Source organism: Pleurodeles waltl, chromosome 5, assembly GCF_031143425.1.
Source record: "Pleurodeles waltl isolate 20211129_DDA chromosome 5, aPleWal1.hap1.20221129, whole genome shotgun sequence".
In the NCBI taxonomy this organism is placed as follows: Eukaryota; Metazoa; Chordata; class Amphibia; order Caudata; family Salamandridae; genus Pleurodeles; species Pleurodeles waltl.
The window spans coordinates 82,437,544-82,459,424 of record NC_090444.1 but is presented as its reverse complement, the minus strand read 5'-3'; the positions used below and the strand labels follow the sequence as shown (position 1 = coordinate 82,459,424).

Sequence of the window (21,881 nt, the reverse complement as noted above, 5' to 3'; positions counted from 1 at the left end):
TCCTTATACACTCTCAAGCTCTACACATAGCTAGAATAGCTTTCATACAGCATGTACAGCTTGATGCTATAGTGAGCTTGTTTGCTCCCAGTGTACTGCCTGAACAGCAGCCGCCCTTTGTACAGGATGAAGGACTCATCGACTTCTATATTCTTTCCAGGAGTATAGATCTCTGGAAACCTAGCAGACAAATGTTCCACAGAAGCCTGTCATGGTCTGGATGGTCTCACTGCAATGCAGCAGAATTGTCATTGAAATACAGTGTGAGCTGCAATAGCACAAAACGATCTCTGCTCCTGTATGGTGAGAAGATTGGGGGTTACCCGAACCATGTGAGTCGTCCAGTAGGACTGCAAGGTGAGTTTCTGTACTAACCCCATTTTGAGCTTAAGACCCAAAAATATCATCAACTCCGTTAGCGAAGTGGGAGTCCAATGGTGTGCCCTAGAACGGGGTCTAGAGCACTGTCTGTGCTTGCCGCCGTATGCACCTGCTCTCTGGGTTGGGCTAACCGACTATTGACCAGTGCACAGACTGTGCTTGCGAAGGAACAGCATGACTGTCCTTATCTTCTTCCGCAGAATCACTGGAAGAGGAGTTGTTGGATGGGACTCCACCAACTGAAAAATCACTCCCAGATTCTGCTCCATTGTCCTCCCCCCTCAAATGCTGTCTCATTATCTGCTGTTCCAGTCTCTGATCCTACCTCAGAGCTGTCCTCCATAACCCAAGTAATGGCTTCAGCAGCAGTCAGCCACCAAGACTGCATCTCTGCTACTGGCTAAACTGTCCCTCTAAAACACTAGCCTGCATAGAAGGCAGATAGGATCACAAAATTGTGTGTGTGTGATGTGTGCAACAGTAAATGTCAGTCACCTTACCTTTGCTTCTTCCCTCAATCAGCAGGTTCTGTGAAGACACTGAAAACCCCCCAAAAAGACACACTATTAATTCACGTTGCCACATACCCATCATCATAGCCTTTAGTACTGGTGGCACCCAGTGCCAGCGTTGTAGAATTTAATAAAATATCTACTTGTCGATGGGACAGGTTGCTTCTTAAATCTACTTGTCCGGTAAAAAAAATCTACTTGTTCCTTTGGTGCCATGTAGTGTGGCAACAAATTATGGCAGCAATCTCATTATATAGGAGCTGTGATAATCGCCTCTCTGATTATGCCAGGGCTACTACTACAGTAGGGCTTGAATACCCTACTAAAGCAATTTACTTATTTTGGCACCTTTCCGCAGATCTACATACTGGGGTTGGAGGAAGCAATAAGCAGTAGTTCCTGTGCAGGAATGCTTTTGAGTCTGCAGACCTACTAACTTGCATGTTTTAAGGATTTTCATCATCTCTTCTCTGATCTTTTCCCATAATGAGAAAGGTTGGAAATTTACTTCTGACAGGGGCAGAAGTAGATGTTCTTCCAGGGTTGAGAATAAAGTGGTTGGAGGGGAAGTGAATTTGTAACTGTTCAATAGATTTTCACATGGGCAAATCTACACATTTGCTCGTGTTAAGATGAAGCTCACAAATATTTTTTAGGAATACGATTTCCTGGTCTACTTCTGTAAGTTTTTGTGAATTCATTAAAGACACTAATTCAAAGACATATACCGTGGGTGCACTTTTGTGACTTTCTTTAAGAATTGGATCCTTAGTTAGGTCTGGCGTTAACAAAGACATTTTGTTTTTTTATTAAACTTCTTTTCCTCTCTCTGTTGGCTGCTTTACTGTGAGTGATTGCATTCTGCGCTTCCGCAAGGAATGTATTGACACACAAAGTGGTTTTGTTCAGTGCCAGGAACCACTCAGGCAATCAGTGGTGTAACACAACTGGAGGGGGCTCCCCTGCAGAGAACATGGAGGGCCCCCCGTTCCAGACTCATTCAGGGCAGGTGCTGTGCTGGGGGGGGAAACCTGCAGGGGGGCTGTGGGGCCTTTGTTGCGCCACTGGTGGCAATGTGTGCATTTTGAGACCCAAAACCTTTTTTTCTTTTGCCAGTGTTGGTTACAATGGTGATGGCCTGGCAGCTCCCACAGGTATAAGGACGTCCCTCTCTTTCATGGTAATATGCACGTAAATAAATACACTAAAGGTAACACTATCAAAACAAAAATCTAATTTATTTATACTAAGCAAAATGATATAGCACTTTTAATACAAAAGGAAACTGGCAGCTCCCACAACAATAAAGTGTTACAAAACCATGCTAAAACAAATCCCACATTGTCAAAAACAAAAGAATCACAAAAAATGTTGATCAGTTCGCTTTACAGCGCTTGTTTATTTTTCATACTCCCCATAATCATGTTGAAAATATATATATATATATATATATATATATATATATATATATATATATATATATATATATATATATATATAGAGAGAGAGAGAGAGAGAGAGAGAGAGAGAGAGAGAGAGAGAGAGAGAGAGAGAGAGAGAGAGAGAGAGAGAGAGAGAGAGAGAGAGAGAGAGAGAGACTGATTCTATAGAGGGAGAGAAATCTCTCATATATATGTATAGATTTAATATATATATATATATATATATATATATATATATATATATATTAGACGCCACTAGGTAGTTATAGTTAGGACCTATATCTTTGGCACTGCTTGACGAAGATTCACAAAATCTTCCCCAAAAGTTTAACAGTCACATGAGCTGCTGTCTGGAACGTTGTGGGGGCTGAGATAAAAGGGGGAGGGTGAAATTTCCGCATTGAATAGCAATAGGTCAAAGACCACTAGATGGAATTACACCTAATTTGTCAGAAAGGTAGCTCTTGGTTCAGAAAGAGCCCTTTTTAGGTTGAGCTTGGCAGCTCGCAGCGCTGTGTGCAAGACATGTTGTATTGAATATGGGCTAACCACGCCCACTGATGCCATTCGTTCTTTGTTGTGCTTGTTCTAAATTCTTCATTTTTATTGGTGCATTTTGATAAATACTCCTCCTTTTGCATGCTAAGTTCCTGCCCAGGGGATTTCACTAAGAGAACATTTTTGTTGCCTATCACACTGTCATGCTTCCTCCTGTTCCAGCGTGTGATGGCCTCTCCTCCCGTCTGGTTTCAGTGACCTCTGTCACATGAATTTAGCTACACACAAACTTCTCTTCCAGGGGATCCTCATCAATAGTCATAAACATTGAATATTCCCGCCCTTGTGCGGGGACCCCGGAGCATATATAAAATACACACATATAAAGTATGAAATATGCACGAAAAATATATATATATAGCATTTTTAGTAGACATATCTTTCATACTAAACTCATATATACATGTGTAAAACAGCAATGCAGGCTATAATCATAAACAGGCTAAAATGCTTTATTTCTATGAAGTTTCTTTTTTTTTTTTTTTTAATCATTATAAAATTACAATAGAGAATAAATATCTACCCAAGCCCCCAAAACTGGGCTTAGGGAAATAAGCAGTAGTAATCACTAGAGAAAAAAGAGAAAAAACTACATTGAAAAATAATGGAGCATTCTTAGCCAATAGGCTGCATGCAGGTTAACACAGGAGAACCATAAAAACTTTGGCACCGTGCCTTTAAGACCCTGAGCACCTCCAGTATCCCACCATGCCTCAGGGGTGAAGGAAAGGTGACAGTTGGTTCACAGTTAGGTCAGTTCCTTTTTCTGGCTTCTTCTGAGAGGATCCTGGAGCATTGAGGTCTCAGAAAAATACTTTAAAACAGCGTTTTTTTCCTGTTTTACTCGACATCTAACATCATTGTCTGAGTTTGGCAGTTTCTTCCTGACAGAAAAATGCCTTCCCTTTTTGTCAAATGCCCTTCTTGTGGGAAGAAGAAGGCCCAGTCAGATCCACACACTCTTTGTATTGTGTGCCTGCCTCAGAGTCACTGCCCTGACACTTGCAAACACTGCAAGAACATGTCAAAGAGGACTCTGAAGGACAGAGAAAAGATCAGGCTTCATGGGCTTCACGAGAGGCAGAAAACATCATCCTCTTCGCTTCCCAGGCAGCCAACAGGCCACTCTCAGGAGAGAATGGCTACGTCGACGTCAGCAGGTAGGAAAGTACCTGTTTGTTCCCCGTCGACGTCGTCGTTGCCACCATCTCACCACCATAGATCGCCGTCGACGGCGACCCGCCCGATTTCGAAGGATACGGCGTCGAGGGAACATGGCCATCGCAGGGGCATATCTCCGTCGACGGCATCTCGCCGATCGACGTCGAGCCATCACCGGCGTGCCCGCTCGCTGCCGAGGACCTCACGCCCCCTGACGTCAAGAGACACGACGTCGAAATCGCCACGGCGGCAAGAGCGACATCCGCCGTCGGCCGCCCACCGCTCCACGTCGAGGCACACGACGGCGAGTAGGTCGAGGTCCAGAGATTGCCGTTCGACGTCAAGACACTCTTCGTCGAGGCATTCAACGTCGAGGCACTCAACGTCGAGGCAAGAACAACCGGCGGCGTGCCCTTCGACGTCAGCACAGGTTTTACCTGTCTCGCAGGGAGTAGAACATCGCCTTCCTCCAGCAGATAAGGCCGCTCCATCTCCAGTGGTCTCCATACGGAGCGATTCATCTCGTTCGAGAGCGGCATCATCGGGGCATGTTTCACCCATCAACTTGTCACCAAGATGGTTGGAGAGCCTTAATAGACCAGCGGCCTCCCCGGATTCGCAGTATTCACGAATGTACTCTCCTACTGCCTCTCTCCCGAGAACACCATCACCGACAGCGCGGGCAGGACGGGCTTGTTCGGCTCCTCGCCAACCGACCACGAGGCCTGGGCGCTCTGTTACAGCGTCTCGCAGCAGGTCACGTTCCCAACGACGATCTAGATCACGACACAGAAGATCGCCCTCTTGGTCGTCGTCAGGATCATCCGTCGGACGTTACTCCCCCACCTTAACAGATTCTCCACCAGCTAGGGTCTCACCGGTGGATGACATCACCACTTTTAATGAGGTGCTTTTAAGGGGAGCGCAGAAGTTAAATATAGAGGTTCCAGAACCATCTACCTCCTCGTCAGTCATTTTTGAGACTCTGCAACATAGAACAGTTTCGAAAAAGCTACTGCCGCTAGTGCCTGGTCTGTTGCAGCCAACCATGGACACTTTTTTGGCGCCAGCCACCCTCAAATCTGCCCCGGCTAGGATTTTGAAAACAGGACCCTTTATTCCTAAGAACGGATCCGCCACCGGACTCAGTAATATTGGCCGCAGCCCGAAAAACCCACTCGGTGGCATCATCCTCCACGGTCCCACCGGACACAGAGAGCAGGCATCTAGACTCTCTGTGGAGAAAAATGTGCGGCACGGCGGCATCTACAATGAAGGTCTCCAGCGCTTCTGCACTCCTGGGCAGGTATGACCGTTCTCTGTGGGACTCCCTCAACAGGTTCACAGAAAAGTTGCCCAGGGAAGACAGACAGGACTTCCAAGAGATCCTGCAAGAGGGATGTCTGGTATCCAACCAAGTCATCAGCGCAGCGGCAGATGGGGCAGACTTAGCTGCACATGGGTACGCACATGGAATCTGTGCAAGAAGGTCTTCCTGGCTGAGACTGACTGGTTTAAAACAGGAAGCACAACAGCGCATCCTAAATCTCCCATTCAACGGGAACTCGCTGTTTGGTACCCATACGGATGAAGAAATGGCACGCATGAAGACCGAAGTGGACACCATGAGGGCAGTAGGCCTGGAAAGGAAGAAGGACTTCAGGCGGAGGTATAGGCCTTATGACAGGCACCCTTTCCAGCAGAGGGTTCAAACCCCTCACCTGTCCCAGAGGCCACAGCAAAGGCAGGGACGCCCTCTTTTTCAGGCTCGTAAGGCCACAAGGGAACGAGGGTCAAGTAGACCTCAACAGTCCACACCGAAAGCGCCGGCCAAACAATGAGATCTCGCTTCCTTCAACACTGTACACCACTTTGGTGGGGGGGAAGTATCACAGATTATCTTCACGAGTGGCACTCTATCACAAAAGACAAATGGGTGATCAACATTGTCGAAAATGGCTACTCTCTTCTTTTCAGACAACCTTCACCGCACTTGCCACCAGCCAAATGCAATCCATCTCATCTCTGCCTGCTGCGCAAAGAGGCTCTCGCCCTCTTATGAAAGAAGGCAATAGAAAAGGTTCCACTTGCACACAGAGGAAAGGGGGTTTACTCCCGTTATTTCTGGTGGCGAAAAAAGGACGAGAGGGCGTTTTCAGACCAATTCTGGACTTACGGCTGCTGAACAAGTACATAAGAAAACAGAAGTTCAGGATGCTGGCTCTTCACCAGATTTTCCCTCAACTACATCAGGGAGATTGGATGTGCTCCATCGACCTGCAGGATGCATATTTTCACATCCCGATAGCTCCCAAGCTTTGGAAATTCTTGCGCTTCCAGATAGCCTCACAACACTATCAGTTCAGAGTGCTACCATTCGGCCTGAAAGCTGCCCCCCGCGTCTTCTCGAAATGTGTGGCAGTGGTAGCGGCACATCTTCGAAAACAAAAGATCCTCATCTATCCATACCTAGACGACTGGTTACTGAAAGCTTCCTCTCCGGATCAGGTGAGAATCCATCGGGACATTGTGCTCAAGGTTTTCGAGTCTCTAGGTCTTCAAGTCAACTACCAAAAGTCCACCTTGATTCCAACACAGAACCTCCACTGCCTGGGAGCTATACTAAACACAGAGCTCCAAAGAGTGTATCCTTCGGAGGAACGACTATTATCAATAAAGAGGAAGTGTCAAGACCTGTTAAAATCCGACGCACCTACGGCCCGTCAGGTGATATCTCTGCTGGGCTTCATGGCATCATGCATTTTCATTGTCCCAAATGCCAGGCTGCACATGAGGCCCCTCCAAGAGGCGTTGGAGAACAACTGGAGCCAAAGGACAGGTCGCTGGGAGGACAGAGTGCGGCTACCAATAGCGGCACTTCAGTCATTGCAATGGTGGATGCACAGACCTCACCTGTCAGTAGGTGCTCCGTTTCACCAGGTAATTCCATCCGACATTCTGGTAACGGATGCATCTCTTCAGGGATGGGGGGCTCATCTGGGTCACCTTCAAGCTCAGGGCCTGTGGTCCGACAACGAAAAGAAGAACCACATCAATCTGCTGGAGCTCAGAGTGGTCCATCTGGCTCTCAAGTCTTTTGCTCCATCGATTCAGGGGAAATCTCTCCTAATACAAACGGACAATACAACCACAATGTATTATTTGAACAGACAGGGGGGAACGAGATCCCTACCCCTATCTCGAGAGTCCCAAACGATATGGCATTGGCTCCTGGCCAGAGGAATGTCACTTACAGCGGTTCACCTGCCAGGTCAACTAAACGTGGAAGCAGATTTCCTGAGCAGACACCTAGAGGACGCCCACGATTGGGTCCTACACAGCGAAGTCGTCGACGACATCTTCACTCTATGGGTCGGCCTCAATTGGATCTCTTCGCAGACGAAGTAAACAAGAAATGCCCAGACTTCGCATCCAGGTTCTACCGTCCGGGATCTCGAGGGAATGCCCTGTTGATCGACTGGTCAGGGATATTTCTCTACGCCTTTCCACCGATTCCCCTCATACCGGTAGTGATCAACAAACTTTACAGATCCAGCACCAGAATGATTCTCATAGCGCCGCAATGGCTCTGTCAATTCTGGTACACAGATCTCCTCAACCTACCGGAACAACCTCACGGGAGGCTGCCGTGCAGACCGGATCTTCTGAGCAGGATGGAGGGCAGGGTTCTGCATCCCAACCTACCCTCTCTGAGCTTGACAGCATGGCTCCTGAATTCCTGCAGTATGGGCACCTAGGGCTCTCGCAGGAGTGCATGAACATCTTGAAAGAGTCCAGACGACCTTCCACGCGGCGTTCTTACGCGTTTAAGTGGAAGAGGTTCTACATATGGTGCTGTCAACAAGGTCAGAATCCCATACGGGCTCAGGAGGATGTCATATTGTCTGTCTTACTTCATCTGGCAAAGTCGGGTCTGCAGGTATCATCTATTAAGGTACATTTGTCTACCATTACAGCCTATCGTAAGTCACCTTCTCAGGAATCCTTCTTTACGAAACCAGTAGTCAAGGATTTCTTAGAAGGTTTGAAAAAGGTTTTTCCGCCCATTCGGAGACCCTCTCCTCCATGGGAACTGAACATAGTATTGTCAAAACTTATGGGCCCTCCTTTCGAACCTATACACAAAGCCTCTTTGCAACACCTTACGTGGAAGACGTTTTTTTTGGTGCCCATTACTTCCGCGAGGAGGGTCAGTGAAATTCAGGCTTTGTCTTCCAAAGAACCGTACACAGTTTTTCACGACAATAGAGTGGTTCTGCGAACTCACCCATCATTCCTACCGAAGGTGGTGTCAGAATTCCACATCAATCAGACTATCTCTTTACCGACTTTCTTCCCCAATCCGGAGACTCCGGCGGAGAAAGCATTGCACTCCCTAGATTTGAAAAGAGTGCTGAAATTTTATTTGGATAAAACAAAATTGATTAGACATTCCAACCACTTGTTTGTAAATTATGGTCATTTGAGGACAGGAGAGGCAGCATCTAAACGAACAATATCAAGATGGATAGTTTCTTGTATTGTCAATGCTTACCAGTTGGCTAACAAACAACTACTAGCTAGACCTAAAGCGCATTCCACAAGGGGAAAAGCGGCTACTGCTGCCCTCCTTAACAATGTTCCAATATCTGAGATTTGTAAGGCTGCTACATGGAAGTCTGTATATACATTTACTAGACATTACTGTTTGGACTCAGATGCAAGAGCAGATGCCCAAGTGGGGCAGGCCTCTCTGAGAAATTTATTTGCATGATACATATCTATTCCTGCACTTCTATTAGACAGTCCGCAGAGTTTAGGGATGGGCTTGCTAATCTATTCAATGTTTATGACTATTGATGAGGATCCCCTGGAAGAGAAGGATAAGTTACTTACCTGTAAATCCTAGTTCTCTTCCAGGGGTATCCTCATCAAAGTCATAAACAACCCACCCTCCTCCCTGGACGCACGTCTCCTAGAAGTGCAGGACAGACTGTCTTTCGAATCAGTTACACAGATTGTCACCGTAAAAAAGTACTGACCTAACTGTGAACCAACTGTCACCTTTCCTTCACCCCTGAGGCATGGTGGGATACTGGAGGTACAAGAAAAGAGATTGAGCTACAACTAATGTCCACTGCTATCTACAATTGTAGAACAACAACAGTTGTTATAATGGAATATGAATTTTAGGGTCCAAGTAATTTTTCTTTTTTGAATTAGGTGGAGACGCGATCTGGTTCTAAGTTAATATGTTAAAACTGTGAATACTAGTAAGGCTTTAAAATAATGTTATAGAGAAAGTATATATTTAAATTGTATTGTATTGTATTTTGGACAACTTGGATTTTTTGCTTCTTTTTTCAATGTTATGATTCTATTATTTTTCATTATTTGTTGTGTTTTGTTTTGCATTATTCTTTGTCTCTGTCTATTCACTATATATAAATGTATGTGTCGTTCCCTGTGAATATGTAAATATTTTATATTTAATCTTGATCATTATGCTCTTTTGTTGTTGTACATACATATGTAATAAATATCATTTTGTGTATTTCAGTTATCTTGATTGTTGTTGTTCTACAATTGTAGATAGCAGTGGACATTAGTTGTAGCTCAATCTCTTTTCTTGTACTCAAGTATTTCCCTGGATGGGCTACGCATTATACCAGGGACCCTCGATAGTCTTTTCTTCTTGGGATACTGGAGGTGCTCAGGGTCTTAAAGGCACGGTGCCAAAGTTTTTATGGTTCTCCTGTGTTAACCTGCATGCAGCCTATTGGCTAAGAATGCTCCATTGTTTTTCAATGTCGTTTTTTCTCTTTTTTCTCTAGTGATTACTACTGCTTATTTCCCTAAGCCCAGTTTTGGGGGCTTGGGTAGATATTTATTCTCTATTGTAATTTTATAATGATTAAAAAAAGAAAATTAAAAAAAACTTCATAGAAATAAAGCATTTTAGCCTGTTTATGATTATAGCCTGCATTGCTGTTTTACCTATGTATATATGAGTTTAGTATGAAAGATATGTCTACTAAAAATGCTATATATATATTTTTCGTGTATATTTCAAACTTTATATGTGTGTATTTTATATATGCTCCGAGCCCCCGCACAAGGGCGGGAATATTCAATGTTTATGACTTTGATGAGGATACCCCTGGAAGAGAACTAGGATTTACAGGTAAGTAACTTATCCATAGTGATGATCGGAATAATAGACAGCAACATAGCGCTTGCAACCAGAACCACATAGCTTCTCAGCGCCACACACTTTAGTTTCGTACAAAGTGCTTACAACCAGAACCTCATAGTTTTGCAGTGCTACAAAAAATTTGTTTTTTCACATAACGCTTCCAACCAGAACCAAAGCCATTCGGTGGTAGGCAGAATCCACCAGTTCCTTACTCTCTTCTCTGCTGCACCTTCCACTGTTCCCTGGGACTGATGGATGTACAGTGACTGATGGAGGACCATCTCTCCTTTTTGCGACAGGAAGTGCAAGCCCTTTTGGCCAAAGGGGCTATAGAGAGGGTGCCAGCGGCAGAAATATGACATTGTTGTTATTCCTGCTACTTTCTGATGCCCAAGAAGAACAGAGGCCTTCGGCCTATTCTAGACGTGCACCTTCTCAATACGTTCCTTCAGAAGAAGAAATTCAGGATGCTTACCCTGGTCTAGGTCTGCCTGCAACACTCAAGACTGGATGGCGCTGTTGGACCTGCGAGACGCCTATTTCCATCAATTTCCATTTACCTGTCCTGCTGGCCCATCGACACTACCTGCGGTTTGTGGTGGGAGAGTAGCATTTTCTGTTTATTGTACTCCCCTTTGATCTCACCAGTGCCTCTCGGGTGTTCACAAAAGTGATAACAGTGGTCGCAGCACACCTTTGGAGTTCAGGAGTGCAAGTCTTCCCCAACCTCGGTGAATGGCTGTTGAAGGGGGATTGCCCAGGCAGTTGTCAACCATCTCCAGAATGTGGCAAACCTCCTGTCATTTTTGGTGTTAACTATCCGCATGCTGAAGTAATGCCCAACTCCTTCTCAGACCCTCTCCAGCATTGGAGCAGTTCCGGAAACAATTTGGTGTTGTGCCTTTCCCTCCACAAAGAGTTTAATATATTCAGGTTATGATCCTGATCTTTCAGTCTTGGTGCTGGATTTCAGTGAGATTGACTCTGAAGCTGCTGGGACTGATAGCCTCCTACAATCCTGCTGGTCATACGCCAAGTGGCATATGCATCTCTGCAGTGGGATCTGAAGTCCCAGTGGGCCCAACAATAAGGGAATCTCTCCAACCACATTCATAATTTATAGTATACTGCAAACAATCTGCAGTGGTGGTTCCGGGACCGCAATTGGGTCTGTGGCAGAAGCCTTCCTTCCGTCTATCAAGAGGGTACTGGTTCAGGTGCAACACCACTGCCATGTGGTACTGCAACAAATAGGGCGGGTGGGATCCTGGACACTGTGCCCGGAGGCCTTACACTCCTGGAAATGACTGGACCACCGAGGAATTTTCATGGTGAATTAACCACCTGATAGAATCACGGAATGCCAGGGCGGACGAGTACAGCAATTTGCGCCTAGTGGATCATGAATGGCAGTTACACCTGGAGGTGGCACGAGGTTTCTTCCACAAATTGGGAGAACCTTGGCTCTTTCTACTGCCACTAAATAAAACCTGCAATGTCAGCACTTTTTCGCGTGGGAATATCTAAGGTACCTCTCGCTGTGAGATGTATTACACCTCTAGTGGAACTCAGGGAATCATGTATGACTTTCCGCCAGTACCACTCCTGCCCTAAGTTCTCAAGCCAGACCAGGCACATGTCAGCCTAGTGGCTACGTTTTGGGCGTGGAGGGTATGGACCAGAGCACCTGGGCTTGAGTGTATGTCCTTGGTCCAGACTGCTCCTCCGGGAGCACCGCCTGTCCAAGCACCAGGGTACAGTTTTACACCCAGGCCTTCTCAATCTCCACCTTCATGCTTCAAGATTGAGTGGCGGCAACCTTTGACCTTCCTGCGGAGGTGATTGATGTCGTTTTTGAACCCAGGCATCCCTCAACCAAGTGTACATACCTGCCATTGGGACAAATTAGTGTTTGGGTGTGGCACACGCCAGATTGCCCCCCTCCAGGCCAAGTTGTCTGAAAGTCTGTTATTGGGTTCATCTCTTGCTCAGCATGGTTTTGCTCTGAGCAGGGTTAAGGCTTATATTTTGCCAGACCTGTCCTTGTTGTTCAAGTCACTAGTTGTGATGTGATTTTTGAAAGATCTACAACACTTGTGTCCCCCTTCTCCCTTTGTGGTGCCGCAGTGGGACCTTAATCTGGTCCTTGCTTATCTGATGTGCACTCGTTGAAGCCTCTTCACAGCTTTTGCTTATGGCTCCATACTATTAAGACTGTGTTCCTCATTGCTGTCACCTTGGCATGGTGTGTGAGTGAGCTTCAGGTTCTTTGTGTCCATCCACGGTATGCTACCTTCTTACTAGTAAAACTGGTTCCGCGGACTTGGGCATCCTTTCTGGCAAAAGTTGTGCTACTATTCCATCTCGATCAAACCATCACCCTGATGGCATTCTGTGCTCTCAGGATGAAGAGAGACTCAGCTGAGCTCTGCGTTTCTACATTGATCGTACCAAAGACCGCTGGGTGGACGATCAGCTCATTCTGGGTTCTCTAGAGCGAAAAAGGCAAGACTGTTCAGTAGAGAACCATCTCCCACTGGATCGTGCTCTGCATTAGGATCTGCTAACACTGGCAAAAACGCAGCCTCCGGAAGGACTCCATGCCCATTTTACCAGGGCCAAAGCTACTTCCACTACGTTAGCACACGGAGTCCCTATTCTGGACATTTTCCGAGTGGATATTTGGGCATCCCTCCACACATTTTCAAAGCACTATTGTCTGGGCAGTCATGCTTGCCCACAGGGTGATTTTGCCCGCTTGGCCCTGCAGAACCTTCTGGTTTGAGTCCACTCACAGACTCAGCCCCAAATAGGTACCTTCTTTGGTATGTGGGGCTAGAAGTCTGTGTCAGAAGTACAAGCTACTTACCTTCAGTAACGCTCTTTCTGATAGGGACTCTAGCTGCAGCTTCCTCCTCGATCCTCCCATCCTCCCCGGTCTGTTATTAGACTTAGGGCCTGATTCTAACTTTGGAGGACGGTGTTAAACCGTCCCAAAAGTGGCGGATATACCACCTACCGTATTACGAGTCCATTATATCCTATGGAACTCGTAATACGGTAGGTGGTATATCCGCCACTTTTGGGACGGTTTAACACCGTCCTCCAAAGTTAGAATCAGGCCCTTAGTCTATTAGTTAGATCCCAAGTCTAGGAATCGGCTCACTACTCTACCAGTATGCTTTTGGGTCTCTGCATGTGGTGATAAGGATAGTCTTATAAACAACTAACTTCAGGGCACGGGAATGGGGCCTATATAAACCCTGCATGTCACTCCCGTAACGTTAACAGCATCAATGTGAACCACATGATGCCATTTTCCGGTGCACAGAGGTGCTGCTGAAAGTTTCCTGTTCCTGTCTGACGCCTGGGGAATAGTCTAAAGGTGAGGAATCTACAACTAGGTAGAGTCTCTACCAGAAAGAGTGCTACTGATGGTAAATAACCTGTTCAACAAAGTAGTGGTAGAGTCAGAACAATGATATTTCCTAAACTCTTGAGGAATCTGAACTCCGGGATAGAGAAAGTCCAGGCATATTCAGAACCCTACCAACGTCATAAAGTTTTACTAAACTGACCACAATCGTAAACAGAGCATTTACATATGCGGAGTCTTTGAATATAATTCCCTGTTATATTCACAGTTTGGTATAATTAGTATGGTGGCTTAATTGGAATTGTTCTACAATTCAGACCCTGACCTTATATAAGTTCTGATATAAATAGTGAAGCTATTATGAGATATCTGATACAATGGGGATCTTGTCATAACGTATCACCTCTGTGCATGGCAACAAATTAGACAGGACAAGTACATTTCTGAAACATCTTGTTCCTTGTATTAATAGACAGTTAACAAAACTCCAAAACACTGCATCATACAGGGCATATAAACTCTAAATTAACAACTATAAAGTAATTTTCCAGCCTGTTTACAATGTTGAAGTGTATTGATTTTATTTATCACATTTAGGTGTGAAAGCTTGGATGAATAAAACTGTAACACATTGGACGAGACGAAAAACAGTCTATCCATTTTCTTACCATTCACAACTTTAAGTTACGGGTAAGGGCTTACTACTAGCCAGGGAACAGTAACTACATAATAATAATAATAATCGCCATAATTTAATAATTAAGATTACATAGGAAAACTGACTTAAAAAACTGATGGAAAAAAACCCTGCTTGCACTACTAAAATGCCATATTCCTGAACTTGGGCCTAATAAATGTTTTGGCGGAAAAGCTGAAACATATGCAACAGACAAAGGTCTAAGTAATCTGAGCAATGAAGGTGTTGAATTATTTTGTCTGTTTTTTCATGATATTAAAATTTATTTTCTGTTAAAGATGGAACATACATTCGGAATTGCTCACTAGTGACTTCCTAGTTAGGCAGCAGCTTTTGAATCAGTTTCTCCAGTAACACCATCTTTTAATGCCAATTTTAATGACTATGGTAATGCGTTTATATAAAGATGTTGCCATGGATGATAAGCCAATGGTCCTGTGTTGGTCTCTGATATTTACCCACAAAGTGAGATCTGACTAATACTTAGAATGGTAGTGTTTTTCCTCATGTACAAACCAAATGTATTTATTGGCAGTTTTTCTTTTCATATTAGGTGGAAAGCATTGAATCGTCCAAAGAGAGTATCTCGGCCCAAAAGTGCCACTTTACATTGGACAGTCGAAGTAGCGAGCCCTTGCTCAATGGAGACCTGGAGCAGGCTGTTTCTCAGTGTACAGTTATTACGCCCACACAGGAGGAAGATGGGAGTTGCAGTCAACCAGAAATGAAGGATACAAGGAATTTTCAGGAAGATTCTGACAATCTCCAGGATGGCGAAATTGATCAGTCTCTAGAGAATGGCTGCTGCACCCCACCAGGCATACAGGATTGGCAAGAGGATGAGGAGATAGAGTTAGAGCCAGTCACGAGAAAGAAGAAGCGAGGCAGAAGGAAGCTCTTGGACGTGCCTGAGAAAAGTAAGTCTTTGTGGATGAAATTGTGTTAAGATCATGTTTGGCAAGCTCTCAAGAGGCAAAGGTTGTCTTTAACTATATGTACACTGATATTTAGGAGTGCCTGAAATAATATTTAGGGCACAGACATTTTCTTCATGCTGTGTAACAGAAGAGAGAAATTATTTTTCACTTCACTAGCACTATGGATGACAACTGTAGAACAGGCTAATTTGCCAAAGACATCTATTGTGCTAATAAGAATGTTTTAAATTTCCATTCGGCCTTAAGTGATAGTTCCCTGCGAATATAACGTACATTCTTGCAAAACGTTAACCTAATGCACCATCAGAGTATTGTGAAACAATGAATCCTAAATCAGTCAATAATTTTCCTAATTTTTTTTGTCAGGGCTGTGATCACATATGAATTCATTGGTGTCAAAAGTTAGCTGTTTAAACAAAACAGAATTTATATTTTGATAAGTAGAATGGGTAAGAGCACAAATGTACTTCATATTAAATAAGCTCATCTTAAAAAGTGCTGTCCCCTGGGATATTATGTTACAAAACGTAAAAAACTATAAACCTCAGTTTTTTACATAATTGAGCACCATCACTCCCTAGACAACATTATATAGCACTGTGCTGTATTATCCTATTTATTCATAATTGATCCGTGCAGACAGTGAAAAGCAGGCTGGGGCCCTGTTAGGGGGCCCCAGGACACCCCTTACCGCCAGCCTCTTCCTGGCAGTGTAAACCGCCAGAAACAGGCTGGTGGTAAGGGTGTCATAATCCCCAGGGCAGCGCTGCTTGCAGCGCTGCCCTGGCGGATTATCACCGCCGGGGGAAAATCGGCGGGAAACCGCCGGCCCCGGCAGTGCGAGCACCGCCAGCCTGTTGGCGGTGCTTCCGTCATTCTTGCCCTGGCGGTCTAAGACCGCCAGGGTCAGAATGACCCCCATAGTATCTTAATCGTAAAGTGTATGGTTTATACAAAATATGCTAATGACACCTAAAATGTGTACCCCTTAGCCTTTTCCAAAACGCTACAGAATTATTAAACGAAATCATTTGAAGTTAGTGCATGACATACACATTGAAGGGATTTTTTTGTACTTAATGATTTTTTTTTTTAACAAGAGACAGTGCTTTTGTTTTTCATATAATCAGTACAATACACGTTCTAAGTGTAACAGGTAGAGGCACATTGGAATAATTAGCCCTGTCACCACCTTAGTTTTGTATCTGTGTGACTTACTGAATCAAAACTAAAACAATTAATTAATTGGCATTTCATATTTCATTGTAATAATATTAAATAGGTTTACATTTATAATTCTAATGTTTTATCTGATGTAGTATTTGTATGCTTTTATGGAAAACTGCCAAAATAAAGTATTTTGATGATGATGGTAATAATTATAAGGTCTTACTGAAAAAATGTGTTGTAATTGTAATTGGATTTATATAACTCTTACTACCCTTGACGAGGCTTCAAAGTGCTTTTTGGCAAGTAACTCATTACTTCAGAACCCAAGAAGGATTTGTGGTGAATTAGTATAGGGAAATTTGAGATTAATTTGAATGGTGGACATATGAGTCTGTTAGCTGTACTGAAAAGGATAATGGAGGGATAGAAGAGGGAAGTATATAGAAAATGTTTGATTGGATGTTTAGAAAATGTTTAATTGGAGATCGTAGCAGTAGGAAGAGGTTTGGGATGAGTAAAGGAGAGGTGGAGGGGGAAGGAGTCAAAGGAAAAGGTCCAGAAAGTCTTTGGGGAATATTAATAGTGAAAGAGGTTTGAGATGATGCCAGGAGGGGTAGAGGAGGGAATAGTTTAGAAAGTGTTATTTTGGGATCATAGTAGAAAGGGGATGAGTCAGAGTTGAGGTAGAGGATATATTGAAAGAGGTACAGGATGAGCAGTAGGGTAGTGCATTGGAATGAGTGGTAGAATGAAGTTTGGGGTGAGTCAGAGTGAATGTAGAGAATATATTGAGAGAGGTATAGGGTGAGATATGGGGTAGTGCATTGGAGACGCTAAATTATTAGTAAAATAAATATAGAGATACATACGTACATGGAAGTTATGTATAAGGAAGGTAATATATCTAGATTCAAGTTGTATTCAATAAACTCAGACTTTAAAGTGTTACTGTACTTTAAGCTAATTTATATTTTTTTATTTTAGTTCAATTGTGAAGTAATTGTATATAGTTATATTAAAAATGTACTGTTATATGCAGTCACACACACATATATATGTGTATATATGTATATGTATATATATATATATATATATATATATATATATATATGTACATATATATATATATATATGTGTTAAACACAGAATAATATAACCATAGGTAATATGTATATTTGTCAAGCGGAACTAACTAATATCTATATATGTATACACATAATTATTATACACATTTATACAAAGGAATATAGATACACGTATATAATCAAAATAAATGCTTATATACACAGGGATATGTTAAACATTTATGTTTGAGAATGTTGGTTATGTGGGGAAGAGCCAACTTTTGGGTAGTCTTCTGAAGATAAGATAGTTATCCGTGGATCTTATTTTTGGGGGTAAATAGTTCCATAGTTTAGAGTCCGTGGTAGAGGCTATTGGCGTAATAGAGTTTAGACAGAACAAGAGTGATAGTAGCCTGGACCTTGTGTGGAATTCCCAGGTGGGGAGGAAGATGTGTCCCATAGTTTTTTACAGTAATGAAGCTCGATCTTTGCTAGTTTGCCCACTTGGGCATTTATTGATAGCTTGGAGTCCATGGTAATTCAGAGATTTCTTACTCCCTTAGATACTTTAGGTGGTGTTCCCACACCGTCAGGCCAGGAGTCGAGCAGGTCATAATTTTTTCAGTCGCCACAAGTGGGTATTTCTATTACTCCAGTATTGGAACTTTCATAGATTCACATGCTTGAATATTTCCCCGTCGTCGAGATGGGAGTCCCTGTGGAATGTATAAAATATGCCTAAATGTATAACTACGTTACATGTATTAGGCCTTAGTTTAGCAACCTATCGGTCATTTTGTAAAATAGAGCCAAACTCAACCAATCACACTGCCCCACCCCATAGAACCTCCTGTGAGGAACTGCCTTCCCTCAGATTTTCCACCGCATGTCATGCTGAGGAGTCCCCTTTGAGCTCCTCTAATATTTTTGTTCTCTCAGAAGCTTAGTCCGTAGAATTTGAAGTTTCTTTTCTTCTTTGGTGCCTCAAACTGGCTGCCATGTCAGAGACACCAAGAAAGGGCCTGTTTAGATCCTGTGCCTCCTCTCTGAAGAAAAGATTATATGTGGATGATCCACATGAGGATTGCATTTACTGCTTATACCCAAGTCATAAGACCAAGGACTGCAAAATATGTAGAACGTTTTCTACAAAGACATTAAAGGACAGAAAGGGTCGTCGTCTTTTGTGACTTCCGAAAGGTAAGGCTGGCCATTCAGCCTCTGACGAGGGCAGTGCCTCTTCCTCGATCTCTGTTTCTAAAACACCTGTCAGAAGGAAAAATGAGGGCTCAGATACTCAGGAACCACCTAAAAAGGTTTAAAAAAAGTCATCTGAGGGCTCTTCAAAAATCCACAGCCCTGCAGGAAAGAAGCAAACTGACATCCAAAAATGGTCAGATTCCCTCAAACAAATCCTTCAAAAAGACTATTTCTGAGCCATCTACGCCACCTCTGAAGATCTAACATAAATTCAAGAAGCCAGGATCTGCACCTTCGTCGACGGTGTTCTCGTCAATGACTGAATCATAAGTGACATCTACTATAGTCACTATTTCAATGTCGACGGCGGCGGCCTCAGGATCCTCGTCAATGAGGCTTTCATCCTTGTTGACGGGGCTACCCATCTCGTCACCAGGACTCTACTCGTTGATGACCTTCTCGTCGACGGTACAGTCGATGATGCCTCTGTCGACTACGTCCTCGTTGACGGTGTTTTCACTGGCATTGACAATAATTTAGTCATTGATGCTCCTGTCGACGATGCTTCCAGTGGCTTCTTTCTCGTCGATGCCACCGTCAATGACAGCGGATCTTCTATCGGCGACCGTGAAGTTGATGCCTACAAAAAGGCAGAGACCATCTTCATTGCTACTTTACCAGTCATCTGCGCATACTCCACTCAAAAGGATATCCAAAACTCATTTGACACCATCCGTAACATCACCAAGTAAGGTGTCAAGACTTTTACCATCACGCTTTTTGGATGGTGATGATGATGATGATTCAGATGAGGATGGAGAATATGGTGTGGCTAGGAGCCCGTCACAATTGCATGTAAAATGCCAGCAATATTCTGATGATGACTCGTATTATGACCAGCACTACTACGATCCAATCCCTCATCAACAGCAGCAGGGAATGGTATGCTTACCCTCTGGTCTGGTTTCTGACCTGCAAACCATGCCCGCAGATTATAAAGAACGCTTCCGTCCACAGCCTGTAGTAGTTCCCAAGCCAGTGGTTACGGCACCAAGTACTCTGATGCTCCTGCAGGTTCCTCCTACCACTCCGCAGGTTTCTCCACAAGTTCCGCAGGATCCGCAAGCCCATGCTTCGTCAGATGATGATGCTGAAGATGGGGAAGTGCTTTCAGCGCAGGATGAATGGGACGATTATGTTGCCAACACCTGCCTCCCCAGAGCCAGCTTCTGTTGAGTCCCCTCCAGAGGATGTTGGTACTTTCCATAATTTATTGGAGAAAGTGGCTGCACGATTTGAACTGCAAATGCCAATGACACAGCAAGATTGTTTCTTGTATCACTTTAAGGAGCCTCATAGGAGGGTTATCAGGGCTATTCCTATTATAGATCATGTGTGGAATAAGGGTTGTTATTTGAAAATAATGCGTAACCCTGCAACGGTGCTAGTGGTCTTGCCTAAGCTGGATAAAAAGTACAAGGCAATGGAGGATGCTCCTGCCTGCCTTTCAGGGCATTCAAAGTCAGATTCAGTGATTTCCCAAGCGGCACAGCGGCGTTCGAGGAACCCTTCTGCACCTCTAACCGCACCTCCGGATATAGATGGTAGGCGCCTTGATAACCTCGGGAAAAGGTTCTCCTCCATGTCTGCCGTTGTGTTGCGCGCAGCAAATTTCTTGGCGCTCCTGGGAAGGTACAGTAGGCAGCTATGGTAGGACATCGCTCACTCGCTAGATGACCTTCCAGACTCTAGGAAGGCTGAAGTGAGAAAAATTCTGCTAGAGAGACAGCACACATCCTCAGAAGTAATAAATTGTGCGTTAGACATTGCTGTTATGGCTTTTTGGCTTCTGGCTGGATCAGCAGTATTAAGGCACCAAGGATGGCTTAAGGCCACCAACTTTCGGACTGAAGTCCAAACTAAGATTCTGGACCTTCCTTCCGACGGAGAAGCCCTTTTTGGCAAACATGTTGACGATGACCTCCAGACAATCAAGGCAGACACAGATACTGCCAGATCATTGGGCTCCCTGCAATATAAGAGAACACCCTTTCGAGGTGCCAGAGGTAGAGGGCAGTCTTCCTTTCGTGGAGGTTACCAGCCTTACAGGTACCCAGCTTATTCCTCTCACTCCCAACCCTCCAGACCCCAATATCACCAAAGACAACTGCCAGCAGCGGCATATAGCAGGTCTCCTCACAGAGGAAAGTCAGGGAGGGAAGCCAAAGATCCCTCCCGCAGGCAATGACAAGCTCCAATGTCCTGCTACCTCTCCTACCTCCCTTAAGCATCACCTTCAGCATTGGCATCAGATAACGAACAACAAGTGGGACCCAGACATAATAAATTATGGTCATCTTCTAGAATTTACATGCATGCCCCCTTTACACCTCCCTCCCAAATACGTCAAACATGTCTTCATCTTCTCATCCTAGAAACAGAGGTAATGTTATCCAAAGGAACTATAGAATTGGTGCCCCATTTGCAAAAGGGAAAAGGTTTCTATTCTCACTTCTTCCTAATCAGAAAAAAATCTCGTCTATGGAGACCCATCGTGGATCTAAGGAAGCTGAACAAGTATCTGAAAAAGCAGTCCTTCCGCATTGTGACATTGAAGGACGCCTTGCAGCTTCTCAACAGAGCAGATTACATGGTTTCCTTAGACCTGCAGGATGCCTTCTTCCACATACCCATTCACCCGAAACACAGGAAGTTCCTAAGATTTATGGTAGCCGGCCGACACTTTCAATTCAAGGTGCTATCTTTCGGGCTCAAGCCTGCTCCCCGAATTTTTACAAAGTGTCTAGCCCCTGTTGCAACATATCTATAGTACCAGCGACATCAAATATTTCCATACCTGGATGACTGGTTAGTGAAAGCCTCTGACATCCAGTCACTACGCCATTCTCTCAAGGCAACCTTATGACTTTTCAGACAATTGGGCCTCACTCTCAACCGAGAGAAGTCCCAGCATCAGCCAACCACAAGAATAGTTTTCCTGGGCGCCAACCTCAACATGGTCCAAACAAAAGCTTATCCAGCAGTGGACAGACACCTCAAGCTGGTCAAGCTAACAGGAACAATTCAGCAAACAAAGTCTCTTTCAGTTAGATGCTACAAGTCATTACTGGGGATGATGTCCTGGTGTACAAATCTTATTCCCTGCTGTCGCCTTCCTATGCGTCC

General features: G+C 44.2%; 1 protein-coding gene across 2 annotated transcripts in view; it reads left to right on the top strand.

Annotated features, from left to right (window-relative positions):
• DNMT3A (DNA methyltransferase 3 alpha) overlaps nucleotides 1-21,881 on the top strand; it is a 1,562,966-nt gene that overhangs the window by 457,915 nt on the left and 1,083,170 nt on the right. For both annotated transcript variants that reach the window (XM_069233637.1, XM_069233638.1), the window contains exon 4: nucleotides 14,877-15,240. In XM_069233637.1, coding sequence (XP_069089738.1) covers nucleotides 14,877-15,240 — 364 coding nt within the window. The remainder of the gene's footprint in view (nucleotides 1-14,876; nucleotides 15,241-21,881) is intronic.